General features: G+C 62.6%; 1 protein-coding gene across 6 annotated transcripts in view; it reads right to left on the reverse strand.

Moving 5' to 3' along the window:
- Positions 1-3,629: 3,629 nt before the first annotated feature.
- Positions 3,630-27,144, reverse strand: part of TTBK1 (tau tubulin kinase 1) — a 37,540-nt gene continuing 14,025 nt past the window's right edge. For all 6 annotated transcript variants that reach the window (XM_051854715.2, XM_051854714.2, XM_051854719.2 and 3 more), the window contains 5 exons: positions 25,936-26,167; positions 25,519-25,694; positions 23,753-24,314; positions 7,227-8,806; positions 3,630-6,607 (listed from right to left, as the gene is read on the reverse strand). In XM_051854715.2, coding sequence (XP_051710675.2) covers positions 6,208-6,607; positions 7,227-8,806; positions 23,753-24,314; positions 25,519-25,694; positions 25,936-26,167 — 2,950 coding nt within the window. In that variant the 3' untranslated portion in view covers positions 3,630-6,207. The remainder of the gene's footprint in view (positions 6,608-7,226; positions 8,807-23,752; positions 24,315-25,518; positions 25,695-25,935; positions 26,168-27,144) is intronic.

Below are 27,144 nucleotides of genomic sequence, written 5' to 3' on the forward strand. Positions count from 1 at the left end.
GTCACATCCCATATGGCCTCTGGTTCGAGTCCCGGCTGCTCAACTTCCCATCCAGTTCTCTGCTGTGGCCTGGGAAAGCAGTGTAAGATGGCCCAAGTGCTTGGGCCCCTGTACCCACATGGGAGACCCAAAAGAAGCTCCTGGCTCTTGGTTTTGGATCTGTGCAGCTCTGGCTATTGTGGCCATCTGTGAAGTGAACCAATAGATGAAAGATGACTCTCTCTCTCTCTGTAGCTCTGATTTTCAAATAGATGAATAAATCTTTTTTTTTAAAAAAAGGTTACCCATTTCTGCCATATGTTGCAATAAGCCCACTCCTGGGATAGCTCCAAGAGCAATGAAAACTAACATCCAGACAAAAACTTGCACAGGAATCCTCCCAGCAGCACCGTCCGTAATGGCCTGGACTGGGAGCAGACGGACTTCCTCAGCTGGTGGACAGATGAAGGAAATGCGCTCTATCCGTGCTGTTAATAGAATATTACACTGCAACAGAAAGGAAGGAAGTTGCGATCAGGGCCACGATACGGAAGTGCCTTGAAAACACTGTGCCAAGGTAAAGAAGGCAGTCACACAAGGACCACAAGCTACATGATTTCACCTACAGGAAATGGGGCAAAGGGATCTATAGACAGCACATGCGTGGGGCCAGAGCTGAGTCCCAGTGAGCCAAGCTGCCGCCTGTGACGCTGGCGCCCTCTACAGGAGCACCTGTGCAAGTCTAGGCTGCTCTGCCTCTGATCCTGCTCCCTGCTGATGCACCCACGTGGGAGACCCGGATGGAGTCCTGGCTTTAGCCTGGCCCATCCCCAGCTGTTGCTGCTGTTTTTGGAGTGAACCAGTAGATAGAAGATCTCTCTCTCTCTCTCTCTCTCTCTCTTCATTGTCTTTCAAATCAGTAAATAAATCTTTTTTTAAAAAAATAAAGGAAAGTAGATTAGTGATTGCCTCGGGGTTGGGGGAAATCAGGGTGCCTGCTAATTGGTAGTTTTGGAAGATGAGGAAAAAAAGTTTTTAAATATTTATTTATTTATTTATTTGAGAGGCAGTAACAGAGAGAGAAAGATCTTCTATCCACTGGTTCACTCCCCAGATGGCCTCAACGGCTAGAGCTGGACTGATCCAAAGCCAGGAGCTTCTTCCAGGTCTCCCTTGCAGGTTCAGGAGCCCACACACTTGGGCCGTCTTCTACTGCTTTCTCAGGCCATATCAGGGAGCTGGATAGGAAGAGGGGCAGCTGGGACTCAAACTAGTGCCCATATGGGATGGTGTGCCGCAAGTGGAGACTTAACCTACTACGCCACAGCGCAGGCCCCATAGCTATTATTATTATTATTATTATTTTGACAGGCAGAATGGACAGTGAGAGAGAGACAAAAGTCTTCCTTTTTCTGTTGGTTCACCCCCCCAGTGGCCTCTGCGGCCAGCGCACCACACAGATCTGAAGCCAGGAGCCAGGTGCTTCTCCTGGTCTCCCATGCAGGTGCAGGGCCCAAGCACCTGGGCCATCCTCCACTGCACTCCCGGGCCACAGCAGAGAGCTGGACTGGAAGAGGAGCAACCGGGACAGAATCCGGCGCCCCAACCAGGACTAGAACCTGCTGTGCTGGCGCCGCAGGAGGAGGATTAGCCTATTGAGCCGCGGCGCTGGCCTTATTTCATGTACTTTCTTTTTTTTTTTTCTTCTTTTTTTTTTCTTTCTTTCTTTCTTTCTTTTTCTTTTTTTTTTTTTTTTTACAGGCAGAGTGGACAGTGAGAGAGAGACAGAGAGAAAGGTCTTCCTTTGCTGTTGGTTCACCCTCCAATGGCCGCCGCGGCCAATGCGCTGCAGCCGACGCACCGCGCTGATCCGAAGGCAGGAGCCAGGTGCTTCTCCTGGTCTCCCATGGGGTGCAGGGCCCAAGCACTTGGGCCATCCTCCACTGCCTTCCCTGGCCACAGCAGAGAGCTGGCCTGGAAGAGGAGCAACCGGGACAGAATCCAGCGCCCTGACCGGGACTAGAACCCAGTGTGCCGGCGCTACTAGGTGGAGGATTAGCCTATTGAGCCGCGGCGCCAGCCTTATTTCATGTACTTTCAACATTTGCCTTTTTTTTTTTTTAAGATTTTATTTATTTATTTGAGAGGTTGAGTTACAGACAGTGAGAGGGAGAGACAGAGAGAAAGGTCTTCCTTCCATTGGTTCACTCCCCAGATGGCCACAACAGCTGGAGCTGTGCCAATCCGAAGGCAGGAGCCAGCAGCTTCTTCCAGGTCTCCCATGCAAGTGAAGGGGCCCAAGGACTTGGGCCATCTTCCACTGCTTTCCAAGCCATAGCAGAGAGCTGGATCAAAGAGGAGCAGCCGGGACTCGAACCGGCCTCCATATGGGATGCTTAGCCTACTATGCAACAGCGCTGGCCCCAGAATTTGTCTTTTTACTACCAGGGTGTCCAGCTTTCAGTTAGAGGGAAGGTGAGTGCATACGGGGGCCACATCAAAGGCTGGTGCGCCGGGTGGGGGGGAGGGCACTCCAGGAGGACATGTCAGAGTGGCCTTCTCGGCAGGAGAGCAGGACTTCGGAGTCTGGACTTTCCAACCCCGCTCCCAGGGTGGCCCAGGGCCTGGCCTGAGCAGAAATTGTTTATGTATTGACCAAGTGAAGGATTCACTCCTAGTGATCCTGGAGTTCAAAATGCAAAAGGAACAGACAGCACCGCAGCACACCAAGGCCTCCTGGTCAGCCAGCACCTCCCCACCCCCTCCTGCAGGGGCCAGACCCAGATCTGACTCAGACAAGCCCGCCTTCCCACACAGCGCTGTGCCTGGAGCTTCGCACCTGCAGAGCAGCCCACAAGCCCATACAGGCAGCCACCTCCTTCCTGTCAGTCTCACCCCAGGGGTGGCGGGCCAGGCTCCCCGCACCGGCTCTAGGTGGTGGGCATTCAGATGCTTTCTGAACTCCTGCATGTGTAGATCTGAGCTGTTAGCTCTGTAGGTCCACGGTCTCCTAGCCAAACCCTTGGGCTCAGATTCACACACACACAAGGACACTTCAGAAAGTTCGCAGGGAAGGAGGGGATGTGTGGACCACATGCCTGGGTTGGAGTCGCCGCTCTGCTTCCGATCCTGCTTCCTACTCATGTGCACTCTGGGAGGCAGCAGGTGACGGCTCAAGTGCCTGGGTCCCAGCCGCCCCTTTGTGGGAGACCCGGAATGAGTTCTGGGCTCCTGGCTGTGGCCTGGCCCAACCCTGGCTGTAGCATTTGGCACTCGGGGAGTAAACCAGTGGATGGAACAATGTGTCTCTCTGCCTTTCAAATAAATAACTAAGTACATTTTTTAAAAAGTATGTGCAGAAATGGAATTTTAAAATGTCCATTTTGGCACAAAAATTGTGAAGTTGTATATATGTGGAATTTTCAAAAAAGATCATGGAAAATGCATACCAAGGCAAAACTACGCCTCCCTCCCAGCGGCCCCCTGGCGGGGCTGAGAGTGCAGCCATCAGAGGACTCACACACAGGGCAGTCCTCCTCCACCTGTGTCACCCTCAGCAAGTCACCTGTGTCCGTCTCTCCTCTCCTGCCCACCGCAGCCCTTCTCTGCCCCGCCCCTCCGAAGGAAGAAGAGTCCAGGCCGGCAGGGAGGAAGGTCCACAGGCTTTTAATGATGTGATGGCTACTTCCCTTCCAAGACCCGATCTAATCACGAAGGCGGCTTCCAGGGGTGGGGGTGGAGGTGGGGGTGGACAGGCGCGGGATGGGCAGAGGCCATGCAGTGACTGGGCGGGCTGGGGGAGGGCTGTTACATTCTGTTTGGCATGTAAACATTCTGCAGTGGCTTCCCCCCGCCCCCTCCCCCGCTGGTCCCCGGAGCTGAGAAGACTGAGCAAGCCAGCCCCCCACCCCACCCCCACCCCCGCTGCGAAGAGCTGGGAAGGGGGAGCCCCTTGCCGGGGGTGGGGGGCACAGCTCCTCTCCAGCACCCCCTTCGTGCATGGTGGAGCTGGGGCAAGGGAGGCTTGGTGGGGGTGCGCGGCCCCTGCGTCTGAGCCAGTGACATAGGCGGTGTGATGGGGGAGAGCTGGGCAGTACACGAGGCGTGTGTGTGTGTGTGTGTGTGTGTGTGCGCGCGCGCGCACGTGGGGGTGCCACTCAGAGAGGAGGGGCTCAAGACCTGGAGGTGCACGAGGAGGACAAGGCTGCAGCTGGAGGTGGCGCTGGGAGGGATGTGTCCTCTGCCCTGGGTCATCCTGGGGAGAGGAGCAGAGTCTGCCCCCTTAGCCGCTTCGCCCAACACACACTGTACCCCTGCCCCTCTCCCCTCCCCTCCCTGGTGACATTCAATGACTCAGAGGCCTGAGGTCGGTTGGGAGACCCTGGGGAGTTCCGGAATCCCAAGGACAGACTGGGTTTTGCATCTCTGCCAGCTCCGGTGCTGGGTGAGGCTGGAGGGGAGGTGGGTCGGGAGCTCTCTCGGACCCTCCTCTTCCTCCCAGCTCCAACCCCGGCCGTTGTAGGTCCTGGGGCAGAGATGAGGCTGGCGGCCCTACATTCACGGTTCGGTTGGTGGCAAGGAACAGGCCCAGGGCCTGGGCGCCAGGGGCCATGCCTGGTCCCCGCCTGGCATGAGCTGATTGTCATTCAGAGGAGCTCCAGGGGAGAGCGAGTGGTCCCCCTCTGCCCCCTCTGCTGGACCCAGAGGGCAGTAGCGGGCCTTGGGAGGGCCTCGGGTTGACAAGGAGGGCTGTGGCCAGAGAGGTTTCCTGAGTGTTCCGCGTCAGCGTGGGCCGGGCCCCTGAGCCGCTCCGCAGCTGCCCAAGCCTGCTGATCTCCGTGAGGGGCGCAGCCGGCACCACCAGCCTGTTCCCCGGCTCGTCTCTGCAGGCATCCTCTGGGTGGCAAGCGGGGACCTGTCCTCCTCTTCCTCTGGGTGTCGTGGCTGCTCTCTGTGGCTCAGGAAAGGACACAGGGGCCAGAGGCTGAGGGTGGAGGAGGCCTGTCCCACTGAGACAGGGCCGGCTGTCCCTTCTGCAGCCAGTGCGCCGCTTGCCCCAGATGTCGGCAGTTGGGGCCTCTGATGAGGTGCAGTGCGCTCTACGGGAGCCAGGACCCGAGCGGAGGCCCCACATCCACTCACGGGGCTGCACACCCGCATGGGCTGGGGTTAGGGCAAGAGGGGCCGGGGGCTTGGGCTGGGCACCATCACACTGCACACAATCTGCTGTTGGTCGGTCTGTCTGCTCCTGCTCCGTGTGCCCACCACGGGACAGGACCGAGGGGAGGACCCAGGCAGAACCCAGTCCCAGACTCTTCAAAGGGCCACCGCAGAGAAAATGACAACCAGCCACTCCCCACCCGCACTGAACTCAGGCGAGAGAGAACTGGGCTGAAACTGCGTGCGCAGGATCGAGGTTAGATGGCAGGAAGGACTTCCTGATGGTGAAGGGCCCTGCGCACTAGATCTGGGGACCAAGGGCGGGAGTGAAACCTTTCTGAAAGACCTGGTCCAACTCCCCACTGCGCAGGAAGGCAGCCCGCACACTCCCACAGCTCCACCGAGGCCCCAGCTCCCGGCGCAAGGAAGCACGCTCTCTCCCCCTAACCACCTTTCCCTCAATAATCACCTGCCCACGACCTCCCACCGTGTGCCGAGGATGGAGCTGGCTGCGGGGCGGGTCAGAGCTGCCCCCTGACACCTGAGTAGGCCCGTGGCCCCGGCCCCACCTCCCCAGAGAGCCCCACCACCACCACCAGGGACCGCGGGGACCCAGAGTTGGAGCCTCTGCTTCCGCGGTTGGAAGCTGCTTTTCTGGGAAGAGGGGGCTTTGGCTGGAAGAGGGTGCGGGGGGGGGGGGGGGCTAAGGTGCCGCGGCGGGTGTAAGCAGAGGTCCCGGGAAAGTGGGGGGCGTGGAGAGCAGCGAGGCCTGGTGGGTGCAGCGGCGTCCGCGGTGCGAAGTGAGCCTTCCCCGGGGCGGGACGGAGGGAGCCGGCTGAGCCTACCCGGCCCGAGGGGCGGCCGGAGGGGCGGAGGGCGCGGCGAGGCCGGGAGGCGGCCCCTCCCCACGGCGCGGCTGCGCGCGCGCGCGTCCTCGCGGAGCGGGCGGGAAGCGGGGGCCGCGGGTGGCGCACGTTGGGCGCGTAAGGCTGTGCTGGGAGCGCTTCCAGTGTGGCCGGCTGCGGGTGGGGACCGGGGCGAGGGGGCCGCCGAGGGTCGCGGGCGTCATTATCTGGCCCCGGCCCGGCCCTCCGCCACCCCCGCCCGGCCTTTGGTTGTTGCGCGCTGAGTCTGCAGTTTCCCTCTGGGTCCCTTCTTGGGGCCCCCCGGGGAGGGGGTGCTGTCAGGCTGGGCTCGGGCCTGCAGGATGCCCCGGGTCGGGGCGACCCCGGGCCGGGCCTGGTGCGAGGGGGAAGGGCTCTCTTTGCGGGACAGGGACTGGCTCCGAGGGGACGCGCTGGGGTGGCGCGGGGCGGAGGCGGGAAGGCCGGGGCTGCGGGGAGCTGAGGGCCTGGCGCCGGCCTGGGCTCTTCCTGGGCCGGGGCTGCGGCCGCCGCCGCCGGCGGGGTGCTGTTTGGGGCGGATGTCAGCAGTAGCGGTTGACCCTGGGGGCTTCTGCAGCTGGAGCCTGCTTGAGGCGTGGGGGGGGGGGTGCGGGGGGCGGGAAGCAGGAGGAAAAAAGAGGCCAGAGAAACACAAAGGACAGACATCTTCAGAATCCCCCTGAGACCTGGGCCTCAAGCCCCCCCCCACCCTCAGAGCAGCCGGGACAAAGGAGACCGGGGCACAGATGGGTAAACTGAGGCCTGGTGCCCCACCCCCAAGGCAGGACCTCCTGGGGCAACCCTCTCCCAGGCTGAAGAGGCTGGACGAGCCTGTTCCAGGCTTGCTTTGAGGATCCTGCTTCCTTGCAAAACGATTTTGCATTGTAATCTATAATACACCTGTGTCTCTATCAACATGAGATGGCGTTTTCTTGGAACTCTTCAGAGCTCTGGATTTTATGCTTTGGCTTGGGAGGACTCATGGCATCCCAGAGGCCATGTGGGGACCCCACTTCCGCAAGCCTGGTGTCCCCAGTGCCCTCTCCCCACCCCCAGCCCCGACATGCTAATGGTAGCAGCCCCTGGAGCCCAGTGACAGGACTAGGACCTGAGTCACGTGGGAGAGAGCAGAGTTGGGCCTTGTGGTCTGGTGGAAGCCTCTGGTCACCCCTGCCCACCCTGGGGGCGGCCATGGTTTCTCACCTGCTGGTGATGGCTGTGTCAGACGCTGGGGCCGCGCCGTGGGGTCTGCTGGGGGTCTGCTGGGCTGTGGCGGGCACGGGCATGCGGATGTTGATGGGGCGGGGAATCCGACTCCGGGTGGCAGCTGCCCGCCCAGCCTTCCTGGGCAGGGCGGCAGTGGGCTCCGAGGCCGGCGTGTCCTCCTCGGAGCCCGTACCCGAGAGCGTCTCGGAGGCACGGCGCTGCTCCTCGCTGGAGGAGGACGAGGCCCCTGAGGCCAGCCGCAGCAGCAGGTGGCCCTGCCTCTTCTCCATCACCAGCCGCGCCAGGTCCTGCTGCGGCCGGGCCCTCTTGCTCCACCGCTCTTTGGCCGACAGCGAGCCCGAGGGCTCCGAGCCCGTGTCCTCCTCAGACAGCAGGACAGGGATTCGGCTCCTGGGGCGAGGGCCCGGCACGGCGTGGCGGCTGGGAGAGACGGTGGCCACTCTCTCCGGGCCTGGCTCCAGCGGGGACACGGGAGCTGGCCCTTCGACAGGGGCCGGGCCGTTGGGCAGTGAGTCTGTGGCCACCTCTGAGCGGGTTTCCCCAGGGGGGCCAGACAGGAGGCAGCTCTGCACCTCGGCCCCGTGCAGCCCTGGCCCGGCGATGCCATTCTCCAGGGGCACTGGGGGCCCCTCCTCCAGAGCGCCCCCACCCGCAGGCACCTCCACACCCAGCTCCCCCCCAGCGCTGAACTCCTCGGGCCGAGAGCTCTGTCCGCCGGAGCACATGACGTTGAGGTGGGTTTTCTCTGCAATGTGTACGAAAGTCCTCTCGACTTTGGTGAAGGGTGAGGAGGTGACTGCCACACCCCCTGCCCCTACAGTCACCGTCCCAGCCCCAGGCCCTGCCCCGGGCCCAGGGGGCTTGGCCTCAGACTTGAGGACAGAGGACAGAGTGCCCGGCTCAGACACGTCCAGCTGGCTGCCGGTGGGCAGGGGCCGCTCGTGCTGAGGCGTGAGGGCAGCCAGGGTGCCCAGGTCAGGGTCCGGGGCCAGCTCGGCTGTGACGGGCGACTTCTTCAAGTCACCAGGGGAGACAAGCACCAGCGTTTTGGAGCCCTCCTCTGGCTCCAGGTCCCCGTCAGCCATGGAGGCCCGGCCTCTGGACTCCCTCTGATCGTCGGCCAGCAGCGTGGACGGGGCACCCTCCTGGCTGCGGTCCGTGCTCCTCTCGCTGCCTTCGCTGCTGGAGCCACTGCGCGGCCCCAGCTCCTCCCCCAGGCCCACCGCCTCTTCCTCCTCCTCTTCCTCTTCCTCCTCCTCTTCCTCCTCCTCCTCCTCTTCCTCTTCCTCCTCCTCCTCCTCTTCTTCCTCTTCTTCCTCTTCCTCCTCCTCCTCCTCTTCCTCTTCCTCCTCCCCGTTGGCCTGAGGCTGAACAGGGGCCAGCGGGACCTGGGGGGCGGTGAGCAGCATGTGCGAGAAGCCCACCCTCCGGACCCTGTTGAGCAACCGTGCCCGTTCTCGGTAGTCGGAGAGGTCTCTCTTGAAATCCTGGTAGGGCAGGCTCAGAGGCACAGCTCGGGGGAGGCCGTTCACCTCGAACGCGGACGCCACGAACACCTGCAAGGGCACACACAGGGACCGCTGAGACCACCCACGCTCTGGGGCCTGAGAAGACCCCTACCACTCCCACAGCTGGGAGCCCACACGGCTCCGGAGTGCCTCGGGCCTAGTGCTCAGACAACCCCTGATGCACCACAGTGGCCACCCCAAGGTCCCAGGCCAGGACTCGGGAGGCTTCTCTGTCTCCCTGCTCTCTCCCATTAAGCTTCTCCTCCCCTCACCGTGTGTATCCTGAGCCCAGAGTCAGCCAAGAGCAGGACATGGAAACTGGGAGCCCACGCGGCCCCCATCGAGGTTGGCCGAGAGAGGGGTGGCCAGGGTCCTGCGGTGGGCTGGCCCACAGGTGGCCCGCCCTTGCTGGCGCCTCCCAAGGCACCATGGTAGGGCTGGCTGTCCTGCATCCTCTGGATGTGCAGGCTGGGCCCCTGCAACTCCAACACCCTTCCTTCCTGCCCAGCAGCCACCTGCCAGCCAGGAAGCTGTCCAGCCCCACACGCATTACTTAACTTTAAGCCTTCCTCCTTGACAATGCGATGGCCACACCCATTCTTGCTTTTCCCGACACCCCCTCCCCTCCTGTCACCTCCTCCCTTAGCCTCCTTCACCTGGCCGGACCACCTGACCAGGGCCTCAGGTGCTGAATCCCCTTCACCGTCTTGGTCCCTTCTCCGGCTCTGCCCTATTCGATCCACAAACACCCCTAGGCACCCACAATGCATGGCCCATCGGGCGGAGGGGGCCACGTGCCTCGGCGGGATGGGGCCAACCATGTCTAGCACTTTGTTAGCCTTTGGGGACACCCTGGAACCTCCACCCTCGCCCATGCTCTCCACCAAGCATTCCAGGGCTACTAAGCGGTTCCTGCATTTATCACGGATCTCACTGTTGGCCAGGGCTGCCTGGGGTCTCCCTCATCCCCACTGCTCACATGATAAATTCCTACGCTTCCTGCAAGACAAGCTGCTCTTTGCCAAATTCTGCTTCTCCACCTGGTTCTCTCTTCTGTGAACAGAACCCCTAGAGTGCTTTTTCATTTGCTTGTCTTTTGTTCTTTCACTCACTCAAGCAAGAAGTAGTCCTTGCATGCTGTTATCCTGGCTACAATGTGATTGGCTAGGAATCTGGAGAGTGCTGAACCAGACGGACAGGTCCTTGTCTCTGAGGGAGTGCAGTGGAGCCAGGCATGCCCCACCGAGGCCAGGATCACGAGTGAGCGAGGAGGGGCCTGCACGTGGCTCCCGCCACCCTCACCTCCTACTCCCTGCTTGCTCACCCTGGCTTGCAGATCATCGGCCGCCACCTCCCCACCCATCCACCCAAACCACAGAAAAGCCTGGATGCCACTCCAGGGGGCCACAGGGTAGGGGACAGGGAGGAGCTCCACGGACTCAGGCTGGCCAGGGCAAGGCAAGACTAGCTCATCAGAGCCCAGGGGAGGACCTGGTGGGGATGGCCATGAGGCAGGCAGGCAGGCCCTCGGCGGATCCCAGCTGCCCTGTTGGAACCGTGCAGGGAATTCCTTAGACCTCTGTCCCTCTGCATCCAGGTGGGCGTCCCCTTTTCCTATGCCATCCATTCATTGAGGTTCATCTGCTCCTGCCTGTAGCAGACTCTAGGCAGGGCCAAAGTGTGTACCAGGCCTTGCCGAGTCCAGCTACTAAGGCTAAAGGCTGGAGACAGTGGCTGGGCAGAGAAAGAACTGTGAGCCCTGGGTGAGTGGGGACCAGGGGGCAGGTGCAGACAGAGGGCACCTCTCCTGTCCACCTCAGCACTCACCTCCCCAGCACGGGGCACATCTCTCACGGGGCAGGACTGCCTCTGACAGCACCAGGTCACCTTCCCTCTGGAGAACCTCTACCTGGCTCCCCTGTCTGCCTCCCCACACCTTGAGCATTCCTGCCAGAACCAGCCAGACCCTAGATCCCTGTCCCACAGTGCCCACTGTGGATGATGGGACCCTCTCCCCCGCCATCTCAAAGCCCTCCACCCCTAGCGCCCAGAGAGAGAGAGAATGGGAGCTGAGCTCCTAGTCGTGAGAACAGACTGAGAAGCAAGGCCTGGGGAGAGGCACAGCCTTGGCCCCTGGCCCTGGGCTGCCCGGTTTCCTCACCAGCCCCCCATGCTGTGTTCCCTTGTGGGCAACCTCAGACCCTTCGGGAGGGCTCTGTCCTCAGGGGCACTGCGACCCCCACACCAGCCTTGGCGGGCTGGGCTTTCAAAGTCCCTCTGCCCCTCTCCCAGCTGGGTCTGAGTCCAGGAGAGGCAAGGGGGAGGAGTTCCCCCCGCTTCAGACCGCAGCCTGAGCCTTACCCTGCGTCTCTTGGCTGCCCAGTGGCTGCCCAGTGGGTCGTCCACCCACCCACCCATTGGATCAGTCGTCAGTAGCCCTGCATGCTTCCCTCCGAGGTCTGAGAGTACACCGTGGCCCAGCGCCACCTCTGAGGCTCACAGGGTGCCAGCAGGGGGCTGCGGTGGCCTGGTCAAGCTCCCAACCGTGCGCACCTTTTATGTTCCCAGCAGCAGCTGGGGTGCTTCTTGAAAGGGCAGAGCCCTGGCTCTCATCTCCCAGCTCCCAGAAACCTGGCCGCTTTAAAGCTCCCTCATTATAAAGACAAAGCGGAGGGCGATAGCCCCGGGGATTTAAACGGGAGTGTGCAAAAGGCAGAAGCAAAAGGGCTGCAGCACAGGGGGAGCAGAGAGAGTGCCCAGCGCTGTGCCCACCCCCACCCCTCCCCCTCCACTGAGCCCAGGCCAGAGGCAGAAGTGAAGGGAGGGGACAGAGCAGACTCTGACTGTCCCCCGCTGCTACCAACACTGGGCTCTCAGCCTTGGGACCAGGTTGCTCCATGTCCCCAGCCCGGGTGCCCACACAGGGTACACACACCAACTCTTGTCTGGACCCTGGCCAAGCCTAGACACAGGGCACTGCGCAGCCACCCACAGTCCCAAGGTCGGAGAGGGAGGCTGAGAGACAAAAGCTGGAGGGTGGGGCTTGGCACTACCCCTCCCTCACGGGCGGGCAGGAGCTCTGTGCCTCCCCAGCAGTGCCCCTCCTCCTCCTCCTCCCCCTCCCCTTCCCTCAGAAACTGCCTGGTGCACTCGTCCCCGGCCTCACCCCCAGCCACGTGCTCACTCACTACCTACGTGGGCTGTGGGGCTGTGGACTGGAGCCTCCATCAGCGCTTCTGCCCCCAGCGCACTTGCCCGCGCCGTTACCTGTCTTGGTCTGCCTGGTCTCCAGGCTCACACATATCTGCTTCTCAACCCACACCGGCAAGGGCACTGCCTGCTGCCGCCCTGGGCCCTCGCAGCCCTCACACGTCACCCCAGAATCCCAGTGTTCCTGACTATCCACGGCCGCAAGCCCCAGGGCAGGGCTCAGATGGCGGGGAGCAGGTCTTCTAACCGCCCCTGCGTGGGGTTGGGTAGGGGTTGACCGCCTGCCCTTCTTTTCCCCTATACTTGCTTTAGGCCCGAAGGGAAAAGTCCTCCCACTTTGGCAGAGCCTGTGTGGTGGGCCGGGGGCACACAGAGCCCTCCCTTCCCCCTTTCTGCTGACTGAGACGTTGCTACAATTCCTTCCTTCTTCACCTGCCACTCACTCTTCCTCTGCCTTCACCCCGCTATGCATCCCTGGGCCCTGCACAGCCCAGGAGCTGGCTCACAGCCTGTAACCTGGGCTTTCCTCCCCTCTCAAACTCCGGCTTCCAGAGCCTGACTCCATAGAAAGAGATCCCCCACCCCTAACTCTCCACTCCCCGTCACAGGCAATCTGGAATTGGGTCCCAGAGACCCCAGTGCACACTTGGAGGTCTTCCCCCACAAAGTCCAAGCAGGCCCAAACCTCCTGGGGTCTGGCGGAGCTGATCTGTTCACCTGAAATGCCACTCCCCTCCAGCCCGGAGTCAGCAGCAGGCTGGCCCCTGCCCTCCGTCCAGCCAGGCCACCACACAGCGCAGCTCGGGTTGGGGAGGGTGAAAGAAAGCAGGCAGAGGCACGCATTCCTGGAAGGCGTCTTTAATCAGGATTTGGTAGTACACAAGCTCTCCGGATTGTCTGCATTAACATACAGGGACTTAAAAAGGCACAAGATCCCTGGCACAGCGACGCGTGACGGTGGGGCGCCCCGCCCCTGCCCGAGCGCGGCCGTGTGCGCGCGGGTGCGTGTCCGTGTCCCACCCCCGTGGCGGCGCCGCGCGTGTGCGTGTCGGTTTCAAGTGTTGGATTTGTACAGTACTCGCAGTCTAGGGGCGGGGGGCTCAGTGCATGCTCTTCTACCCATCCCGGGGCCCCCATCGCCGCTATGTACACTAAGGAGGACGCACCCCGGAGAAAGAGAGAGATGAGAGAGAGAGAGAGAGAGAGAGAGAGAGAGAGAGAGAGAGGAAGAAACGAAAAGCGTCCCATCTTCCTGTGTGTGGTTTTGAGTTTTCCGTGCATGCTGAGGCTGGCGGGGTCGGGGGATAGTGCAAGCATATGATACAGTATTATTGCAGTACAAAAGGGGCGCGGGGGTCCACGGCGGCAGGGGCGGCTCAGGAATACACCGGGAGGGTCCCCCTTCCCCTCCCTAGCGCTCCCCCACTTCGGTTAGGGAGAAAACACCAGGGTCTCTGGAGGGAGGGGCTCAGCCAGGCCGCGTTCGAGGGGCAGGGGCCAGCCCCTCTCCTCGTTCAATACTGACTCTGAGGGCCCGGAGCCCAGCCCCCCACCCCCGCCGCGGAAACCCCTCCCAGTGGGGGGCAGAGGTCGACGGAGCAAGTGCAAAGGAAGCAGATGTTGGTCCCTGAGTTTTATTTTCGGGGGTGGGGGTGGGAGGAGAGAGTTGGGAGTAAGGGCATGTTTGGGGACCCCCAGGGCCCTTAGTGATGGAGCGGGACGGAGACGCAGACGGGCGCGGGCTAAAAGGGGGTGTTGGGTGGCTCTGAGACCCGGGCTCAAAGCCTCGCTCCCCCTCCGCTCTGGGCTCTTTGGCATCCAATTGCAAGGCCAATTATGGGGGGGGGGGCAGCCCCGTGGGCGGCGAGGTAACAGGAACCAGGGTACTGGAGTGGGGCCTGCGAGCCTGGAGCGTCCTCCGGCTGCCCCACCCCGCGGCCCCATCCGCACCCTGGCCCTGGAAGCACTGCAGGTCCCGCCCCCCACCCGGGGGCCAGGGACCCCGTCCAGGGGGCCAGCGACTGCGAGGCCGGAGCCCGCAGGCGGGAAAGCAAACGAAAGGGAGCGCGAAGCGGGGCGGCGGGGGCGACCCGGGCTGGGTCCTCTAGCAGCAGGGGGCGGCGCAGGCGCCGCGGAGCAGCTCCTTACATGGACGGGACGTACGTACATTCGTGGGGGCGCTGGAGGTGGCGGCAGGGGGCCCGCTAGAGTTGTACACCTGCGAGGGGCCGCGGGCTGCCCCGCTGGCTGTCCGGAGAGCGGATGAGGTGTGCGTGCGTGTGAGGGCCGGTGGGTGGGAGCCCAGTGGCGGGCCAAGTCGCGGACGCAGCAAAGGCGGCGTCAGGCTCAGGAGCCTACTGGCTGCGGACCGCACTGGGCAGTGGTGGGGGGTAGGGGTTTGGGGCTATCTGGGGGGTGTGGCCCTCAGGCCGGGCCTCTCCCTTGGGGAGAAGACTGCGGTTAGTGCGCCAAGACGGACTACGGGACTACTGGAGTGGGGCTGGTTCCTGCCCTTTGGCAAGGGAGTGTCCCACTCCCGCATGGAGTTGGGGGGTGCGGTGGGTGTTCAGGCCGTGCTCAGAGGTCTCCCCTTCCCTCTCCAGGTACCAACTAATCCAAGGGCCGCAGAGGATACAGTGCTTGCTGTGTCCCCACAGCTGGAGGCGCCTCTAACGGTCAGTGCGAATCAGAGCCCCCTCCCCCTCCACACACACTTCATGAGATCCGCCGACATGGCTCTTTCTGCCACCCACCACCACTGCCTGAGCACACAGCACCTGGGCAAGGCAGAGGAGACAGGCAGCGTGGCTCGGAGCTGCCACGACCCTCCCACCCACTGGGCAGTGCGATCTCACCCCCCCCCGCACCCCCCCACAAAATTGCTAACCGCAAAGGGAGACGCTCAGGTTCAGGATATCAGTGGCCCGGATGAGAGTGCCGAGTGGCTATTGCTGTGACCCAAGCTGCCTTGGGTGTAAGTGGGAAGTCTACCAGTTAGTTACAGAGAATAACAGAGCCATTTTCACCACCCCGGGGGGTCTCAGGACGAAGCCTCTCCTAGCTACCAGGAGGACCCCACTCACCATGCAAGAGTTCACGCAGGCATGCACACGCGCACACACACATACGCACACACACAGAGAGCACATACCACCCATTCCCGCTGGCTGAGAGCTGCCTCTTCGAAGAAGCCCACCTGGGTTGAGACACTGCCCCCCTTGGAGAGCTACAGCCCTGGGCAGAGTGGGTTGTGGAGGGGCCTCAGGCTCACAGAGCTCGCAAAATGAGTTTGGGTCACCTCTGCCTGCAAACTGGTTTTGTTTGGCTCACATGGTAATCTTTCTTTAAAAAAATTTTTAATTAGATGCCAAAATTAAAAATTAGGAGATTTTGCATAAAAACTGGAAGATAGTGGCAACCATCAATGGAGCTGAGGATGGGGGTGAAATTCCCCTGTTGGCCACAGTCCCCAACCTGCCAGGTCCCCGAAGCCGCTTGGCTCCTGTTGATGTGTGAGTTGGTGACACCGGCAGGTGCTCAGCGATTTCGCTATCTGCCCTGTGTGGGTGAGCCTGACCCCCGGAACACCCCCCCCCCCCCAGCACCACCACAGTCACGGGTTCCAGCACCTGCTTTCTTCCTCTAACCCTCGCTCCACCCACCTAACCCTGGAGCTGTCATGGGCTGCGTGGGCTACGTGCGGTGAGAGGTTGCTCGTCTGCAGAGACAGAGTAGTCATTTCAACCGACCCACGGGGCTCCCAGTGGCCGCCATGGCACGGCAGCATTTCTAAGTGACATATTCTGATTAGTCGGTTAATGCACGTAATACTGGGCTTTTTCCCTCACAGGCCGTCGTGAGGCTGAAATGAGTTAATAGGTGTAAAGTGCATGGATCACGGCCTGGCACGTAAGAGGCACTATGTACCAGTGTCTGTGAAATAAAACAAAAAGTGAATCACTGCAAGCCGCCACCACGTGCAAACTGTGGCGGTAAAGCACAAAAAACGGTTTTCAAAATGCAACAAGAGGTGCAGGCTCTTGGTGGGGCTGGCCTTGGGGAGGCAGGGGGCTGTGCACCGTCTCCACATAGGGTGATGCTCCTTGCAAGATTCTGGCCCCATCTTTGGGGAAATCCTTCTGATACCATCCCTCTCTAGCCTGGGGGACAGAGCCACAGGAACTCGACCCACACACGTGGCCCCAAAAGCCAGAGCCACCCTAAAGGCATACTGATGCTTCCAAGGCCGCCTCCCATTAGCTCAGCGCTTTATGGCTTACAGAACGCGCTCTCCTCCAGCGCAGAGGATGTGCAAAAGGGTGCGGCCCAAAGGTACTGCAGGTCACGCCCTGTCCCTTGGGTGCCACTGCCGGGCCCCTTCAGAAGGCTTGGCGACTTGTGTGTCCTACAAGGCTGACCCCAGCGCCACCACCTGGACAAGTCACAAGGCACTTTGGGATCTGACACCACAGATGGCCCTGTGCTCAGGCTCAGGGAGCGAACCCTCTGGAAGAGAGTGCGGGACAATGGAGGGCTTGGTCTCGTCTAACCTCAGATGGGAGGGGCTCTGCCCCCATGGCTCACAGGAGCAGGTGTGGCCAGGGCACCGCCTCTACCTGGGGAGCACTGGGAGGGGGCCAGAGGGGAGAGGGGGCAGTGCCGGGCGGAGAGGAGCGGGGCCACTGTCCGCCCCCACTCCCTCTCCCATGTGCTTTGTTTCCCGTCCCTACTGGAAGGGTCCACTCGGACCGTTCTTCTGCCTTCTGCCTGGGCAGGGTGTGGTGGATGCGAGGCAGCCCGGAGAGCCATGGAGGCTTGTGTTTGGGGAGCATGGAAAGTGAGCAATCGGGGTGGGACACAAGCGTTAGCATCGGAGTCTGCCTTGGAGAAGAAACTTTTGGTCCAGGCATCCTCAAAAGAAAAAGGAAAAAGCTTTTGCACAAAGAAGCGGTGTGGCATGGGGAGCAGCTTGTGCGGACAAGCAGGCCCACGGTGAGAGCCACCCGCCAGGAGAGTCTGGCTCCTGGGCCCCACCCAGACCCTTACAGCACCCCCATGCTGGGACAGGGACCTGGAGCCCTCTGCTCTAGCCCGGGACACCTGGGGAGTTGACAGGAGCTGGAACTGGAAGGAAGCAGAGGAGGGAGGAGCCGGGTGAGGGCAGATACACAAGAAACTACCAAGGACTGCACACACTTGTTCCTGGCTCTCTAACACACACGCACACACACACACATACGTACACACACATGCACAGGGCTGTAGCACTGTGCTTCAGTAGGCACCGGTCACAGCGGGGTCTTACACAAATGGCACTCTGAAATTGTGCAGTGCACAACCTGAGTATCCATCCATCCACGGTAGCCCTGTCATGGGCACCAGTCCATGCACTCAAGCACCCGAGACAGAGAGACACATTCTCACTGAACCAAATGCTCTGCAAATCTTCATCCCTCCTTCCTTCCTTATAGAGGCACTGCCTTTTCTGGCACCCCCTTCACCACTGCCCTCCTCCCCACAGGGAGCGGAAGTGCTAGCTGGCATGGGCAGGTCCCCATGATGACAGGCTGGGAGCTGAGAGTGAGCAGGAATCTGGTGTGCGGCCCCTCCCCCGGCGCCAGCACCCTGGCTGACTTGCCTGCTCTCTGCTCTGGCTCCACCGCTGCCCCTGGGGGCCTGCTGGCTGGGCTGAGCACCCTGCGAGGGCAGGGGTGGCCGCCTAGGTCGGAGACTGTAGGGCCTGCCCCATCCTTAACAACCACTCTCTCCGCCACTGCTTCCAGACTGGGTCCCTCACTGCCTGCTCTGGGGGCCAGGGGCCGGGCACCTCCACCCGCCCTCGGCTCAGTGGGTGATGGCCCATGATCTTGGGGTTGAGCCCCAGACCTCCTAGGGTAAGATATGGGAGGGACTCTGTCCCCTCTCCCTCCCCCACCATGACAGCCTGAAGGAGGCTCACGCATGCGCACACCCACACCCCCCACACACATACACACACACACACATCGAGGACAGACACTCCACCACTGGCCAGGCCTCCAGCCAGTGCACGAGGCCACATGCCCTGGCTCGCACCAGTTACACCCATGCACACCAAGGGCCGCCCCTCCAGGGTGGATGGGGCCCTGCCAGGCCCAGAGCCCACAGATCCAGCAGAACCAACCCCATGCCAGCGCGCCCCACCCACTGCGCCTCCTCGCCCCTACGCCGGCATGGCGGCTTCCTCTGGATTCTGGACACGGTGGGGTGGGGGGCGGGGGGCTGCAGCCCAGCATCCCCAGAAGTGCACCACCAGCCCAGCCCTCCTTGCACCATTGGGCCGGCACCTAGCAAAGGGCTGCGGTGGGGCGGGCGGGGGTTACAGTACCTTGGGCCGACGTGCGGGGGCGGGCGGGGGCCTGTATTGCGTGACGGGGGCGGGCGGGGTGTGAGTGTGCAGTTATTGCGTCCTGGGAAGGACCCCGTGGTCTCTTGCCTGCTGCCCGCCCCCCCGCCCTGCCCCCTCCAGGAGGGGGGGCGGCCCCGCCTAGGTCTTGTGGGTGAAGCGCGCCCACACCTGCTGCAGCTGGGACCGCGAGATGCGGAGCACCGAGGGCACGAGTCTGTGGTTGCCGGCGGCCAGGGGCGCGTGGCGCCGGTGGGGCGCGCGCACCGGGCTGCTCTCGGCCGAGCGGCTGCGCTGAATGAGGGAACCGGAGGAGCCGCCGCCGCCGGGGTGTGGGTAATGCTCCGTCTCCAGCGTGGAGGAGGAGAACACGGAGGACGCCAGTCGTCGCAGGGGGCTGTACCGCGGGAGGGAGTGCCCCGAGAGTCTGTCCTCCTCCAACTGAAAGAGACCAAGAGAGTGGAGGGAAAAGAGGCGTCAGGCACAGACTGGACAGCTCCGTCTCGGGGGCCACCCACCGCGCACAGCCCCTGCGGCGCCGGCGTCCCGCCGAGGTCCTGCCACGGACCCTGGGCGCCGCTGTGGCGCCCCTCCCCCTCCTCCTTCTCCTCCTGGGCACTTCTCACACCGTGGTCTCCTTGAGGAGACCTTGGCCACTCACCTCCTCAGGGAAGCCTTCCCGGCTTACTCCCACCTCAGGCTCACTCCGGGCTACAGGACACCCGCCCCCACCCCAGGAAGGCGACTCTGCCACCGCACAGTCGCCAAGTGTGGGCAGCTGGGTGCCACCTGTCTCTCCAGGTAGGCACCAGGCTCCTCTTGAGGCCGCCGGACACTCCCTGCATACTCTGGCCATGGCAGCCGCCCCATCACAAGAAGTGTCAGGGTCTCGGTGACCACGGTCAGACTCTGGAGCCCGACTCTTGCTTGAATCCCAGCTCCACCACTTGCTGCCTGGAGAACTCAAGTGCCTGCCTCCCTGCCTCAGTCTTTCGTTCTGTAAAATGGGGTCATGACATTGCCGTGCCAGGAGGCGCAGAGCGCTGGGGACAGTGCGTGCGGGGGAGAGGCAACGCTGCGCTGCTGTGAGCTCTTTTAGCAGCCTGTGCATCACTCTTCCAAAAGGGGGAGGGTGAGGCCGGCGCCGCGGCTCACTAGGCTAATCCTCCGCCTAGCGGCGCCGGCACACCGGGTTCTAGTCCCGGTCGGGGCGCCGGATTCTGTCCCGGTTGCCCCTCTTCCAGGCCAGCTCTCTGCTGTGGCCCGGGAGTGCAGTGGAGGGTGGCCCAGGTGCTTGGGCCCTGCACCCCATGGGAGACCAGGAAAAGCACCTGGCTCCTGGCTCCTGCCATCGGATCAGCGCGGTGCGCCGGCCGCAGCGCGCCGACCGCGGCGGCCATTGGAGGGTGAACCAACGGCAAAAGGAAGACCTTTCTCTCTGTCTCACTCTCTCACTGTCCACTCTGCCTGTCAAAAAATAAATAAATAAATAAAAAAAGGGGGAGGGTGGGACTAAGTCACTTATCCAAAGTGGCTCTCCTGTGGCAGGGCTGGGTGTCACGAGACCTTCTGCATGCTGACCTCTGGGTCAGGGGCCAGGTGCATAGTGTGGCAGTGAGGACCGACGGGACCAGCTCCGGAGGGGCCTGGGATGCTCAGCTCCAGCGTTTCGTGCTGATGTCACACGGCGGGCACAAAGGACTGGGCACAGGGCCTCCAGGGGAGTGCGGGGAGAGAACGTTCTAACCTTCTAACTTCCCACCTTGCTTTCCCTTTCCACTTGGTTCTGGCCAAGTCCAGGAGCATGCCTAGCAGTCTGCTCTGCACCGAGGGCCAGGGGTCTGGGGCCGCCTGGAGAGACAGAGGCATCCAGAGCTGCCCAGAGCCCCCGCTCACAGCACACGTGGGAGGCCAGAGTTGATGCCTCAGCCAGAGTCTAGTCAGCAGCCGGGGGCGACTCCAGGCTGGCACTAAACCCCTTCAGGCGGGCAGGCGCCACTTGCGGTCACCCCCTTGTCCTCAAGCCCACCCCTGCTCCCCCCGTGGGCTCCCAGCTCCCAGCTGGCCTAGAGCGGACAGCCAGTACCACAGCCTTGTCTCCCCACTGCAGCCGTCTCGGCTGGACAGGCGGGACTGTGAATGAAGCCTTAGTCATCTTTGTCCCCAGCCCCTAGCACGCTGTCCAGCACGTGGCAGGGAGATGGCCCAGTGGAAGGCAGGCCAATGGCTGTGGCCCCAGGGACTGCTGACCTGCTGTGCTGTCAGCCAGGGACACCCGCGCAGGATGGCCAACAGCCCTCCCCCGAACGGCACGCCCTCGCCTGCCCACCCCTCTGCCCTGGCTTTCTCAGCCACTTCTAATTTGCACCTTAGGTCCCCTGGAGAAGAAAGCAGCTGTGTGTAGGGGAGACACTTTGAAGTGTCACACCATGCACACGCAAGAACAGATGCTCAAACGCCAGGCCTGCTCCCCGAGGTGGAGGTGACAGAATGGCAGGTGCCTGCGTTTAATGACTGCCGCCGCAAGGAAGTTCACACATCAGACACGGAGCAGACTGAGCCAGGTCTGGGAGGGATTCCTCGCAAAAGGGAAGCGAGGGGGTGCCCTTCCAGGCTTCCCATCAATCCCACAAACAGAATGCAGTGCGCAGCCGGGTCTCGGAGCTCCCACCTCCACCCAGGCTGCTCTTGGTTCTGCCTTCGGGCCAGTCCCAAAAAAGGCAGGGGGAAATATGCCAGTCCACCTCGCCCTCCTTCTCCCCTGCCCTTGAGGAAGGAAGGGCTCTGCTTCAGCTGCTGTCTTGAAACGCCCAGCGGAATGCGGCACGCCCCACATGTTCCCCTGCACGGCGCACGCATGCCGACACGCCCAGGGTCATCCCTGCTGACACAGGCCAGCCAGCAGGTATGCCGGGGCATCTGCATGAGCTCCCGGCTCCCACTGACCCTGCACAAGCCATCTGCTCCTGGTAAACACACAGGCCTTGGACTGAGAGTTCCAGACCCTGGAACCAGCTGCCTGGGTTCAAGTCCCGGCTCTACCACTAAGCAGCCAGCTGGGCTCCCTGGGCTGGAAACTGAGCCTCTCTGAGTCTTTGTTCTTCACCTTCTACATCAGGACTGCCTGGGGATCACAGTGCTGTGAGGAACACACACAGAGAATATGAGCGTGCTTAGGAAAGTGGTATGGGCCAAAGGCCGGAAGGGCTAGCTCTGAGACTGCTGCCATTAGGATTATAACTCTCTCGTTATCACTCTTCCAGAGTGAGCGTCCTAGGCTTCTGTGGTTCCCTGCACACGTGCACTCCCACTGCACACCAGATGGACGCAGTGACGGTGCACCTGTATGCAGGTGCCTCGTCCGCGCACATGGGTACAACTGTACCCACGCCAGAGCTCCTGCAATGTACACAGCCGTCAGATACTGATGGCCTCGCTGTCGCCTACGGGGGAGCGGAGGCCCCAGGCACATGAAATTCACCTGCCCGGTGCACGTTCCTGGCAGCACCTGAGTCCGTGGAGGCTGAGGCGTGCCTGTCCCCGCCCGCACCTCCCCCAGCCTCGCTCCGCAGCAGAATTCCCCAGTGAGGACAGTTGTGGGACACAGGGAGGAACCACAAGGAAAACCCCAGGCACAGCTCAGATCCCGCCCTCTCAGCCCCGTCACCGGAAAGGGCGGGCAGAGCCAGGTCCGGAACCTAGGCCTCTGCACTCCGGTGCAGTGAACGGAGGAGAGGAACGCGAGGCGCCCACACAGACACTGCGCCTCCTCCTGCTTCTCGGGTGCCCATGGCAGTGGGAGCAGCGACCAGGTTACAGCGCAGTCTGGCCAGCGCCCCACTCCCAGGGCTGAGCCACCAGTTCCGGTCAGTGAGGACCTCACTGGAGAGGCTTTGGAGCCTCCACGTTTTGAGCCCTCCAATTTCTAGTGTCAGGACAAAGTCAAGGTGTACGCTCGCCGGGGCCACAGCCTAGCAGTCCCCTCTGGAGGACTTCTGGCAGGACGGGGCCTCGATACCCTCCTGCCCAGGCCAGCGTGGTCTCCCAGGCCGGCCTGCTGGTCCGAGCCAGCAGCACCGCCACCCTCCAGCCCTGCGCCTGGGCACCTCCTGGGTGCCCCACCAGGAGGAATGCGGCACAGCCCTGAGCCCCTTCCCACGTCACCCCTGAGGCCCTCCCCAGCCCCTTTGAGGGATCGTGGGTCCCATTGAGCACATGGTGCAAGAGTGAACATCCACTTCCCAGGTCAAAGGTTGGCCTCCACCCCACGGAGAGACGCCCAGCTGTGCCCGTGGCTCTCTGCCTGTTCTTGTCAGAGGAAAGTAACCGAAACATCAGGAGCTGTGTCCCAGCCCCTCAGCCAGATGTGTGAGACCCAGCCACCCTCGGGGCCCCTCCCGCCCTTGCAGCCTCGTCCCCAGGGCCCCCACGTGAACGCATGCCACTGCAGCCCAACTGGCCCCACGCCATCCCTGTGCCCACTCGCAGCCCCCCCCCCCCCGGCTCTCAGAGCTCCCGCCCTCCATAGAGCCAGCCCTGATGCTCAGAACCACTTCCAGTCCAGCCCTCTGCTTCCCTGATGTCTCCGCCGGCTCCCAGCTTCCGCCCTCCTCTGGGGCCTCCTCACCCTGCAGCCTTTCTCCACGACACTGCCCAGTCCCATGGTTTCCAGAGCCCCTGGATTCGCATGTCCAGCCAAGGGCTCTCTTGTGAGCCTTGGAGGCTCCTTGCGGGTCTCCACCAGGTCCCCTGAGGTCCTGGTTTGCAAATCAGAATGAACGTTCCCTTCGGAGCCGCTCAGGACGGTGTCACTGCCCTACCAGAGCGTGGGCAGCAGTGACACCCCCCGTCCTCACCCCAACTGCTGCACAGCCCTCCCAGCCTCTCCCCGACACCTCTTGTCCCGTGTCCACAGGCCCCTCCCTGGCCTAAGCCGCCGCCTGCTTCTAGGGCACTCCATTTCCCACAAGGCAGCCCAAGGGACCATTCAAAAGTACTAGTGTCATCATGCCGCAGCCCTGTTTAAGTCACCAAGCCTTCAGAAACAAGCCCCAAGCCCTCAGCATGGCCTCAAGGCCCTCGGTGATGGGGCCCTGGGACCTTCCCCATGGGCTGCCTCAAGCCCTCTTTCGGCCTGCCACTCTGAGCCCTTGCACACCCGGTCCCCCTGGCGCTGGCGGCCTGCCTCCTGTTTTGTCACCTGGCTGCACAGCTCACAACGCAAGGCTCAGCTCCGCCCTTGGAGGGCACTTCCTCAGGAGGCGTGGCCTCCCCCTGGGCGTGGCTTGGATCCCCCAGCCTGTCCACCACCGGCACGTGGGCACGCACGAGGCGCTCCAGGCTACTTGCCAGGACTCTGGGTGTCTGGGATGGGGAGTGGGGTGCGAGCCCACGCTTACCTGTCTCTGAGGGCCTGTGGGGTCCGACTCTCTCCGGCGAGGGCGGGGTCCCGAGTGCAGGGGCGAGTGGGAAGGGCTGCCGGGCGTGGGGGGCTGTGAGGTCTCCGACCGGCCTTCGGCCTGGCTCAGCTGGGGCGGCGGGGGCTGGGGCGGCACGTGCCGCAGGTCCTCCTCGGCCAGCGTCTGCACGCCGCGTCCCCGGGGCCGGCCGGCGGACTCTGTCCCTGGCCGCCGCCGCTCCTCGCCCTCCTCCGGCAGGGGCCGCAGCTCCTCGGGCTCCTCGTCCGTGGTGCCGGACGTGCTGGGCTCGGCGCCCGGCGGGAAGTCCTTCAGCTCGGTCTCCTTGTCAATGATGACCCACTCCTTGCTGTCGAAGTCCTCCTCCTCAGCCAGCGGCACTGAACGGAAGGCGTTGCTCAGAGCTTCCTGCTCCACGGAGGCCGACACGTCCACGCGGCCGCTGGCCTGCCGGTCGGCGTGGCCCGTGTCCACCGACAGCATCTGGGCCGGCTGCGAGGAGCAGGCCTGGCGCGAGGGCGAGCCGGGCAGATCCATCCGCGACCTGCAAGGCCAGCCCCAGGCGGTGCTCAGCGCTGGTGGCAGGTGGAGGGTCCCTCCCGCAGCCTCCTGACCAGGGCACCTCCTCCATGGGCCTGGCTGTCACCCTCCAACCTCATTTCCTGGGAGGACTTCCTTCCCTCTCATTCACTCTACAAATGCTCCTGGAAGTTTACTGGTTTCCCAGAAAACAAACACGCAGAGCCTTAACTCCAGGCCCTGTGCCCTGGGGCCGACCACGGAGTCTGGTCTTCCTTAAACCAACTCTGTCCTCACTCCTCCCGTGCTCACCCTGGTCAGCGGCTCCCTCCAGCTGCCTTAGGAGTCCTGGGGTTTGCAGCTGTCTCTCCAGCCACTTGTATTGCCACCCTCCTGGCAGGGCTTCCTGGCAGGGCTCTCTCCCCGGGGATGGGCTGCGTTGGCACCAGCTAACAAACTCTAGCGGCTCCTCAGCCCAAGCACAGATGTGTTCCTTGGTCTGGCACCGAAGGCTTGGGCTGGGTTTTCTTCTCACCTTCGCAGACCCATCACCCACTCACTCGCTTTCCCCCAATAGCCTACACTGCCACATCTCTGTGCCACCTCATGTGCTGCTGTCTGCACACCGGCCGTCCCCCAACACACGTCCCTCCACCCAGCGGCGGATGCCACCTGCTGCAGGGAGCTTTGCCTGTCCTGCCTGGGGGTAATGCAGCCTCCCCCAGGACTCACTGGGCCCCTCCCCTTAGGTCAGTTTCCCTATCTGTCTCCCAAGAGACTGAGCTGTGCCCGGCAGGGACTACCCCCTCTCTCCTTTTGGCTCCAGAGCACTGACATGATACAGGACACCTCATTCGTCATCACCTTGAACTTCCAGAGCTCCTCACCTGGGGTGGTCCCAGTCCCGAGGCAGGGTGTGCGGAGGGCGGGGCCTGCTACCAGGGAGATGTGTCCTCTCCCCAATGCCAGGGCAACCCCTGTGGGAGCCACAGAGGCCTGACTCCTGCTCCGTTGTGGCTTCACGGACCCAGGAGCCCCTCTCCTCCCACTTGCCCCTCAGTCCCGACCATTCCCGGCTTGATCTGGGGGCTCCAACCGAGGCTGGCCCTAGGCCAAGCACCACCCTCTCCCCCCACCTTCGCCTCCCACCTGGCCTTTCCTTCAGACCGGCCATGTGAAGGCAGAAGGGACCACAGGGTCTCTGGTCCCACCCTGGCCCAAGAAACTACCTTCTCTCGTGTAGCTCCGCCCTGCCATCCGCCGTAGACAGTCGCTCTGACTCGGGGCTGTTGACTCTCCGGTAGCGCAGGGAGCGGACTGGGGTTGTCGGGGATTCTGGGGGGGCACGCACCGGGGAGCTGGGGACCCCCACACCTCGGCTCTGCTCCTCCTCCACACAGGGGGTCTGCGGAAGAGGGGAGCCCCATGAGCTGGAGCCCACATGGCAGAGGAGGGTGGGGGGACACGGGGACAAGCGTGATCTGAGCATAGGGCAAAGCCAGGGTGCTGGAGGGGACCCGAAACACAGGCAGGGCAGGTAGGCGGACGGCAAGGAGCCAGCACCTCGGAGAAGTGGGTGGGGCCGGAGGACCGAGGATGAGGGGGAGGGCGGGGGGCGGGGGGGTCTTCTCCCCGGCCGCGGTTACTTTGCCGATGTTGATCCGGAGTTTGTTCCGGTTGACATCTGTCTCCTCCCAGACTTCAGCCTCAGGACCCCCGGGGTGGGGGACAAGGTGGGGGCTGGGGCCCAGCCCCTCAGGGGCCCTCCCCGGCAGGATCGGGGGTGCGTTCTCCTGGTCACTCAGGTGCTCGCCCTGCAGCACATCCTCCGTGTTCTCCCGCAGCAGGTCTCCAGGCACTGGCGTCACGTTGACCACCCTGGAGAGGCCAGGCGGGGGCGTGAGCCAGGCTGGCAGAGGTGTTCTCTCCTCCTGCCAGCACGGGCCTGGGGACCACCCACAGGAGTAGGCACCAAGGTGACCCTGGCAGGGGTGGGGGTGTCCCTGGGTCCATCAAAGCCTCTGAAGCCAGACCACCCCCCAGCTGTGAGAAGAGGTGGCTGCTGGGCCGAGCACCCACCCAGCTCTATTTAGATAGGAAATGCTACTGGTTTTCAAATTCCTGCCAGATTTCCATTGGCATCCACTGCCTGGCTTCCCTCAGGCCCAGGGGTGGATCTAGAAGGGGCTATTTTGGCATTTCCTGAGCATTGCCGGCACAATGAAGTGTGGGATCTCCCTGCTAACTGTGCACTGGAGGGGCCGGCGCTGTGGCGCACCAGGCTAAGCCACCGCCTGCAGCACCAGCATCCCCTACCAGTGCAGGTTCAAGTCCCAGCTGCTCTACTTCTGATCCAGCTCCCTCCTAATGCGCCTGGGGAGGCAGTGGAGGTTGGCTCCAGTGCTTGGGCACCTGCACACAGGAGGCAGAGACCAGGATGGAGTTCCGGGCTCCTGGCTTCAGCCTGGAACAACTGTTGAGGCATCTGGGAGTGAACCATGGATGGAAGATCTCCCCCTCTCTGTTCCTCTGTCTCTCCCTCACCCTCTGTCACTCGGCCTTTCAAATAAACATTTTAAAAAAATGTGTTCTGGGGCCAGCGCTGTGGTGTAGTGGGTAAAGCCACCACCTGCAGTGCTGGCGTCCCATATGGGTGCCGGCTCAACTCCCAGCTGCTCTACTTCCAATCCAGTTCTCCGCTAATGCACCTGGGAAAGCAGTAGAAGATGGCCCAAGTCCTTGGGCCCCTGCACCCGCATGAGACCTGGAAGAAGCTCATGGCTCCTGACTTCAGATTGGCCCAGCTCAGGCCATTGAGGCCATTTGTGGAGTGAACCAGCAGATGGAAGCCCTCT

Source organism: Oryctolagus cuniculus, chromosome 5 (assembly GCF_964237555.1).
Source record: "Oryctolagus cuniculus chromosome 5, mOryCun1.1, whole genome shotgun sequence".
Taxonomy (NCBI): domain Eukaryota; kingdom Metazoa; phylum Chordata; class Mammalia; order Lagomorpha; family Leporidae; genus Oryctolagus; species Oryctolagus cuniculus.